The sequence below is a fragment of the Acomys russatus genome, chromosome 28 (genome assembly GCF_903995435.1).
Source record: "Acomys russatus chromosome 28, mAcoRus1.1, whole genome shotgun sequence".
NCBI lineage: Eukaryota > Metazoa > Chordata > Mammalia > Rodentia > Muridae > Acomys > Acomys russatus.
The window spans coordinates 1,337,188-1,346,438 of NC_067164.1; the positions used below are offsets into that span (position 1 = coordinate 1,337,188).

General features: G+C 45.0%; 1 protein-coding gene across 1 annotated transcript; it reads right to left on the bottom strand.

Annotated features, from left to right (window-relative positions):
* Positions 1-4,057: 4,057 nt before the first annotated feature.
* On the bottom strand, positions 4,058-4,566 carry LOC127210604 (cystatin-B-like). Its single transcript, XM_051170301.1, has one exon. It carries the CDS (start codon positions 4,515-4,517, stop codon positions 4,221-4,223), a length of 297 nt encoding a protein of 98 aa, XP_051026258.1. The 5' UTR covers positions 4,518-4,566; the 3' UTR covers positions 4,058-4,220.
* Positions 4,567-9,251: the final 4,685 nt, after the last annotated feature.

Below are 9,251 nucleotides of genomic sequence, written 5' to 3' on the forward strand. Positions count from 1 at the left end.
GGCCTCTTGTTCTGTACCTATACGCATTTCTGTGTATAGATCTGTACCGTTACACATTTCCCACACTGGAACATGTTGCTTGGGGGCAACCTGAATGCACATTCCTGGGCGCCGGTCACTCATATCTGACTGCAGAATGAACTCTGTCTTATTCCCCACTGAGGTGAGCGCTGTGCTTTGGGTAGATACACGTGATGAATAGGTCCACATGGGGGTGGGGTAGCTCATGTATTCTCAGCCAGGCAAACTCTCTCTGTGTCAGCATCAGGTGGGAAAAGGGTGGGTGCCTTCCGTTTTCTTGGACTCTATCACAGATACAAAGAGGGCTAGAGACTGAGGGATGGAAGTCGGCAAACGTCACCCTCCGTGTGAGGACAGACTAAGAGCCAAGAAAGAGGACGTCCCAACCAACCCCTTGGAACCGGAGTGATTTCAAATGGCAATTAGAGTAGTCTGGGACTGGACCTCAGGTTGGGCAACCAAATAAGCTGACCGGGGATTCTGACTCCATCACCTCTTAATAACTTGTTGGTTAATAACAAACAGTTCCTGCTACAGAGAGCATTCAGGAAGGCAGGAAGGCCAGTGCTGCAGGAGCCACAGCCAAGGGACCAGCAGTCTCCACTCAAAGTTTCTCCACAGTCCCTTTCCAGTTTGGCAGAGATGTCCCCGGGCACTGACTGCCGAGTGTGTACCAGAAGGGCCAGAGTGAAGGCGTGCTGCATGAATTTGTTTCTTACCTGTTGTAGTTTCCATCCACTGTGTGTCCTGTATTCTCGTAGGAAATTCTACTGTTTCACCCATGTTAAGGAGGAAGGAAAGGGCCCCTGTCTATGCACAAACTGCATCTGTACCAAAGGAGCAAGCTTAAGGAACTGTTGAGGGGGGAGAGCCTGAAGGAAAGTGAGACTTGGTGGCTGACCACTCAGGGATTCCCTTTCCAAGAGTTTGTGTCAGGAGCCATGCAGGAGAAACAGCAAAACAGCTAGCTACAGAACTCATGAAATATATGGCCCACTGGTTAGCAAACCAATGATGGGCGTGTCTTGGCGAGCATAACCCTGAGAACTACATGTCCTGAGGACATCATGCTGTTGTGGAGCATAGCTCTGCTTGTTACCCATGCGGTCCTCATGATCCTCCTAATATACGAACTGCGTGAGGACTATAAGGAGTGCTCCCAGCCCCTCCCTGGGCAATAGCACTGGCATTCACAATCACAGTGCTTGATCTCTTTCAGGCATTGCTGCTGGAGCAGACTAATGATTCAACCACTGCCCTTGAGAAGAATCTACATACATACATTACTAACAATGACCATTACCCTTAGAAAGAATTTGGAAAAATAGATTGTTCAGCAAGGTCAGGTAAAGATGTTTTTGCTATTGACTCTGATGCAGAAAAATCTCAGGGAACAATTGGAAGTTAAGAAAAAGCACATTCTTAATAGTAAAAGGGAGGGACTTTTTGGGGTTGGTGAGCCCAATTACCACCAGCTGACATGATTCCCTGTCACTGAATCTGGATTTCAAGGTGACTAATTTCTTTCTTTCTTCTTTTTTTTTGGTGACTAATTTCTTATATTTATTTTTGCCCTCAGCTTCCTGATATGATTTAATAGCTATTACTAATGAGTAGATGAGCGCCAGTAGGATTTAAGGTAGGAATGGCTGGGTTTTTTTTAAATATAGAAGTTTAGATTTATGATTGTTTTAATAGTTTTATAAGAGCTGGGCATGGTGGCAACGCCTTTAATCCCAGCACTAGGGAGGAAGAGGCAGGAGGATCTCTGTGGGCTTGAGGCCAGCTGGTCTACAAAGTGAGTTCAGGACAGCCAAGGCTACACAGAGAAACCCTGTCTTGAAAAACCAAAAACCAAACAAACAAAACAAACAAAAAACAAAAAAGAAAGATTTTTTTTATAAGATTGCTTTTTCAGATAATTGATTCTTTTTTTGTAACCCCAAATTGCAGCCTGCCAGTAAAGAAAAGCTGGCTGAGAAATCACCTTGCTTGCTCACCCTCTGTTAATATATAACAAGTTGTTTAGTTACAAATGTATGTGGGTTCTTGGAAATAGCTTGTTTTTCATGTTTATTTCTCACCCACAATACGTAAGACATTTGATCATGTATTGGGGAACATGTTTTTCTTACACATACTCATGGTAATCCTTCACTTAAAGAAAAATAGGATGTAACCACACTGTGATCTTTGTACTGCTTGAAAGATCTTTCTGGGGTATATAAGCTGTGGGAGAAATAATAACATTGTTGGAACTTGCTCTTTGGAGTTTGTTCCATCCACCAAGATGTGTGCATGTGTATATGTATGTATGTAAGGTTGTAGGAACCCATTTCCATCCATTCAATATGTGAATGTGCGTATGTATGTATGTATGCATGTCCGTATGTCCGTATGTATGTATATATGTAGGCATGTATGTACGTATGTATGTATGTATGTACGTATGTACTATGTATGTACGTATGTATGTATATATGTACGTATGTATGTGTACGTATGTATGTATGTATGTACGTATGTATGTATGTATGTATGTATGTACGTATGTGAATGTGAAAAGGAAGAGTAGTTTGAAAGACGCTTGTTGGAACCTACCTTCTAGAGTCTGTCTTACTTCATCATCAAGTGTAAGTATAAGTGTGTGTGTGTGTGTGTGTGTGTGTGTGTGTGTGTGTGTGTGCTTGGTTCTTTTCTCTCCTTTTCCTTTCTTTTTTAGATGCTTTGCCACTAGCAGTGGAAGCCTCTGCTAGGAGCCATCGGGCCTATCTTCCACTTATGTGGCAGCTGTAAGCCCAGGCCAGGAAGCTATCAGCACTGGCCTACTGCCAGCAATTTAATTCTGGGCCCTCAGTCCGCCACTATCAGTGGAAGCCATTGCCAGGAACAATCAGTTCTGGCTTGGAAAGTTGCCCTAGGAGAAAGTCTGCACGGTCACCAGCCAGTTGCAGGATCTATGCCCTGCCTCAGTTTCCCCAGTTGATGTTGAAGCTGGTCTCTGTCTGTCATTTAATAAGGATGAGGACATTGGTGAGCATGTTGGTGCAAACTGTAATCTCAGCACTGTGGAGGGTGAGGCAGGGGGATTGTAAGCTGGAGGCCAACCTGAGCTACTTAGTGGTACATAGTGAGAGCTTTTCTTAAAAAAAAAGAAAGGAGGGAGAGAGGGAGGGATGGAAGGAGGGAGGGATGGAGGGAGGGAGGGGGGAGAGGGGAAAGAGGGAGAGGGGGAGGTGGGAGAGGAGGAGGGAGGCACACTTGTAGAGAGCTCTGAGTAAATGTGATGTCATCTTACCGAGGCCCAATTAGAGCCGAGTTATAATGTTCTTTAAGATTAATGTTCATCATTTTTACTCATGTGTATGTGTGTATGTGCCATCAGACGTCAGAAGAGGGCACCAGCAGCTAGAGTGGCAGGTAGCTGTGAGCAGGCTGTGGATGCAGGGAAACCAATTGGTCCTCTGGATCGGGAGCACAGTAAACACTCTCTTCTACCGAGCCATCTCTCCTGGTGGAGTCGCACAGCTTTCAATTGAGAAGCAAATACAAAGAGTAGAAGTTGAACTTCTTGAGCTAAGACCTAAGAGCTCAAGAAATAAGTTTGCAAAGGACTTCAAGGCCTCTCTGTCGCTAAGAACGGTGTGCCATCTCTCCTGGGATGTCTGGAAAGGTTTCCCTTATTTTCATGAGCTCTGCGTTAACTCACAGACTCTGCCTCTTGGCATCTTTCACTCCAAGCGTGAGTTTTAACTAGTTGGCACAGATAAAATGTATGCATTTTCAATTCTCCGCGATTTCCTTCCCCTGTCTTCGGATAGAATCCCTCAGGGCTCCTTATGTGGTTGGATGGAATAACACAGCAGGGGTCTTGGAGATGGACCAACTTGGAAAACTTCTCCATACAGGTACTCCCGGATGAGGGACAGACAGCCCAACATATGTATGTTCCTGGAGCTAACTTGTGGTTTTTTTTTTTTTTTTTTTTTTTATAGTCTCTAAAAAAATATATATTTAGAGAGATCATATACAGCTTTCTGAAAACAATTATTTGGAAGAAAACAAAACACAATGTAGTTCGGGAATCACTAAAGAAACTGCTTAACCCCACCCCACCGCCTCAATCACAGAGGGGTATTTACTTCGTGGACCCAAACACAGATCGGAAAGATGAAGCATTTGGCAAAGCGGCTGCAGACTCAGAAGTAGGTCAGCTCATCGTGTTTTTCTTTGTTGGTCTGGTAGGAAGACAAGGTCAAAGGCTTGTTTTCATGCGGGAGGGGTTCGAACACCCTCAAGTGCACATATTTATCATCACCAACATCAACCTTGATGAATAAGTTGCGACCGGCCACCACCTGTGTCTTGAAGGATATGGCTTTATAGACACTGAACTTCTGATTTTCTTTCTCTTCCAGCTGGTGCGTCACCTTGTCAGCGATCTCCTGCGTCTCGGCCGTGGCCGGCATTGTGGCGGATGGCCCGCCACACGTCATCTTGGCTGTCGTGGAACGGGTGGTACAGAGAGAGGAACTAAGGACAGGGCTGGCTCGCTAACTTGTGTTTTAAAATTTGAGCTAGTGCAGAATGGGTAGGCTGTTGCTAGGATACGGTTTAAATACCAAGTCCGAGAAACATCATCATATGATGGGAAGGATTGAGCTGGGTGTTGGATAGGGTTGGGGAGGCTGGCCAGGCGGGATCACACTCAATTTACAAAGGTGTGAAGATGGGCCTGACTGCTATATCCCCTAAGGCTCTGTTAGGATTTTAAAGGCTACAAGGGGGCCTAAGATGGATGGGGACACTTTGGTCCAAAAGGATGTGAGATGGCTTTGTGGGAGACTAGGCATTTGAGTTGCAGCACATGTGTTATGTTGACTGATTGAGGTGGCGTGGCTGGATAGGAGCTGTGCGGCCAGAGGGAGGAATGGAGAAGTGTGGCCAAAGGGGCAGAGCTAGGGCAGAGATCAGCTGGATTGGGTGTCGAGGCCTGACGGGCTTAGGATGTGTTCCAGGCAAAAATGGACAGCCACGCTGTGAAAAACTCATAACGGATGTTGAACAGATCAATAATGGTTAAGGAAAAGACGGGTTGTAGTCGCGTCACAAAAGTCTGAGCGCCAAATTAAAGGAGTTCAGATGTCTTTCTGCCAACAGATATAGGCCAGTGAGCAGTGAACGAAAAGTTTACCAGGAGAGTAAAATACCAGATTTGTATTTTAGGGAGACTAGTTTATCAATCCAAAGGTAGGTGGGACTATGGGTGGCTCCTGGAAAATGACGAGTGCACTCATGGACACACAGGGTGAGTGCGGTGGCCATGTGCAGTTGGTGCTTGGGGACTGAGTCGGGGGACCCAGTTGTCACTCAGGCTTCCTCATTTACACTGTCTTGTTCAGTGCTTCAAATGGCCCTGAAGGACATGGACATATTTTTAAACATCAAGTGTTATATTCAAATCTAAAAAGTCAGACAAACACAACTCACAGGCTGGGGTTGTCCATCAGCGGTAGAGCTTACGTGGCATGTGTGAGTCTCTGGGTACCAAGTATGATTTCCAGCATCACAAACAAAATCACAGCAAAAGGAAACAGAAAGATTTCCTCTCAAGATATATTTACAAAGAAGAAAGTTGGTTCATTTAGAGGGGAACCCAGCATGTGGATAAGCTCAGACCCCAAAGTCAGCCTGGCAGTGGCAGATTGCGACCAGTCTCGCCCTGAGTGCAACAAATTTTTCATGTCCAGCTCACCCGGTGCTGGTGCTGGCATTTGCAGCCTTTTATCTTCAGTGACGCATGAAAAGTTCCAGTTAAAGCGATTTTGGGATTAGGGAGAAAAGTGGAAAAAAACTTAGGGGATCAAAGGGGCCCCGGCATACCAGTGTGGATCTCGTGCTAGGGAAGGCATGTGCTATGATTCTGTAGGACAGACTGCTTGAGAGGAGAGGCTTCTAGAAGCAGCATTTTTGTTCCTGTCTGTCCTGGGACAGTTGCTGACCCAGGAAAACAATTCTAGCCATTGGGTCCCGGAGGCCTCCTGCCGCGGCGTGCTTGCTGACTTTCCTAGCATGTGCCTGGTGGCCTCTGGGACAAGAGAACCAAGAACTAAGAGACGCTAATGGGGACGAGAACAGTTTATTTGACTATATGCCCATGGGTACCTTTTGTTTTTATTTATTTTAATTTTGACACACGGTCCCCTGCAATCCGTACTGCCCTCTAAGTCCTTACATAGCCATGGATGACCTTGAACTTTTCCCCCCCAGGACTGAGGATTGAACCTAGGGCTTCATGTGTGCTAGGCAAGCCCTCTACCCACTGAGCCACATAGGCCTTTGATGCCACTGGTATTTCTTAAATTATTCCCACTCGGCCTGGTGTGCTCCCTATAGTAATACCCTGAGCATTTGCCTCTAGTCTTTCCCGAACTTGCACATGGGTATGCTCGACAATGTTAGATCAGGCTAAGCGCCCCCACCTCTGTCTTACCTGTCCACTTGGACCATTACAGCAATATCACTATTGTTTCCCCTGTTATTTCAAATTCCCACCAACACTTCTTTCCACACAGAAGGGTGTGTCATAATTTGATCACTTTTTATATTGGGCTTTTAAGTTGTACCTAGTGTTTTGTATGATAATAAAAATGTTAGGAGCGGTTCCCACAAGAATGGAGAGCTTTTCCTGGTGCATTTCTGTCATCTTCCGAATGTGGTAACTTGCATGTCCCTTAGCATTTTGTATATGAATAGATTATTCATTATCTCATCAGTTATAAATTCCCTGAGAAAACAATCTATAGGCCACGCCTATACAAATTCCTAGTTTTATAGAGATCCCCTCACTTCTTATGTACTCTGAATAGTAATACAAAAGAAACACAGATCTATTGAGATAGAATTTTCATAAAATAAGATTCATCTTAAGTACACAATTCTTCTTCTTTCTCTTCTTCTTCTTCTTCTTCTTCTTCTTCTTCTTCTTCTTCTTCTTCTTCTTCTTCTTCTTCTTCTTCTTCTTCTTCTTCTTTTTGTGGTCCAGACTGCCCTCAGCCCAGCTCAGGCTATCTTTCATCTCTGTTGCTGTCTCTGTCTCTGTCTGCCTCTGCCCTCTCTCTCTCTCTCTCTCTCTCTCTCTCTCTCTCTGTATCCACACGGCAATGTAACTATAACAGCAACCTTAAAGGGAAGATACTTCCTACCAGCTACTGGCCATCCCCTATGATAGTCCAAGTCTACTACTTTTCCTCTCTGGCTTTGCCTGCTCTGGCCATTTCATTAACTGTAAATAGAATTTCAAGATGAAAGGGAACTGTGCCTGACTTCTTTCACTTAGTGAGATGTCTCTAGATGTGCCCGTACCGCAGTTCATGGGACTAGGAGAGTGGTTGGAAAATAACCGTTCATTCCCTTCGCTGAAAACTAAGATGGCTTTATCATGACTCGGACAGGGCGCAGTGACAATAGGTTCTTTTGGAAACCCTTTCTTCAGCCTTATGAAAAATGACCACCAGTCTGCTCTGCCTTCTTCAGATTTCAACACATTTTACCTTTCTCAATCTTCACCTCTTTCCCCCTTCTCCTTCTGGGCTAACTTAAAAAATAAAAAATAAAAAACTCCAAGAAGGAGCTGTCGCTTTTTTTTAGCACACAGCTTTCTTGTCTGCCTCTGCTGACTGCTCACAGGGAAACTGATCTTGTTCTGGAAACGAAGGTTGAAGGTGTCCTTGGGGCGATGCTATGTGAAGGGAAGGTAAGTTCGCACATGTGCATGTGCGTGTGCATGTGCGTGTGTTCTGAAATGACCCTGAAACATACTTACTTCTGCTTGGCCTCAGAACTGTAAGATGGCCCATGGAATATAAAGGTGAGAAAACACGGCTGCCTCAGCCGTTTATGTTCTAAAATGGAGTGACACACTCTTAAGTAGTATGTCTTTACAATTGTGCACAGAGTGACATTGCTTCAAGACAGCACACGCACACTCAGTTCCACCCTTCACGCTTTGCACACGGTCTGCCCTACTTTCATTAGGCTCACCTAAAAAGAGTGCGCCGAAGGTGATGCCAGGGAAGGTTGTATGAAGGATGGAGTCAAGAAGGTTTCCCGGAAGGATGTTATCTGTGCTAGGAGCTCAGGCACAAGCTGAAAAGAACATTCTAGAAAGGAGAACGTGCAGCCTTGCTGCACTGCGAGGGACGGGACAGCAAGAAGTCTGGTGAACTCTCAAACAGGAAGGAAGCATCGAGGAGGGTAGTGTCCAGCCTGCTCGCTTCTCCCCAGGACTCAGAGGCAACATCTTCAAGCAAGGAAGGAGAAGGTGGACTCCGGTCCAGGCAGGCTGCAGAAGTGCAGAGTGAGGTTTAGAAGCTCAAGCAGACACGTGACCCGAGGACCCGGGTAACTGGTGGGTCACAAAGGTGGAGCTATGAGTAAATACTAGAACACCAAGTTACATTTCCATCAATTTCTTACCTATCTTGGTAAGCATGATGTTTCCACGACTTACAGTCTACTAAATATTAAAAGACAGCATCTGTCAGGTTGGTGAGATGGCTCAGTGGTTAAGAATACCAGCTGCTCTTCCAGAGGTCCTAAATTCATTTCTCAGCAACCATACAGCGACTTATGACCATCTAAAAGGGATCTGGTGCCCTCTTCTGGCATGTAGGTGTATTGCAAACAGAGCACTCCTATATTTAAAAATAAGTATACTTTTTTAAAAAAGGAACTGGAATTAAAGATGGTTGTAAGACATCATGTGGGTGATGAAAATTAACCTCTGGCCAGCTTGAAGAACAGTTGCTGCTCTTAAGCCCTGAGCCATCTCTCTAACCCCTAGGCAGCAAGCGTTAAATGCTACTTCAGACTTTGGTACCACAGAAGTGAGTAAGTCAGACATGATGTGAGACTTTTGGACTTTGCACTGTACTGAGGGGAGACCCACAGAGAGAAAGAAACAGGGATGAATGTGGCCTCAGGAGAAACTAGCTTGACTTACCACCTTCCTTTGAAACTTTGTTAAAATAACGAACCAGCCTAGACAATGACTACTTCCAGCGAGCTGCCTCAACTAGACTCCTTACAAATGTTACAAACTCTAAGACTGGGTTTCAATACTACCTTCTCTAGAGGAGGATGGAGTTAAAAATGTTCTATTATGTCAAGGTAGGCAATTATCTAGCACATTATGAAAATGTCCAGGACACTTTGACACCAAGCACAGT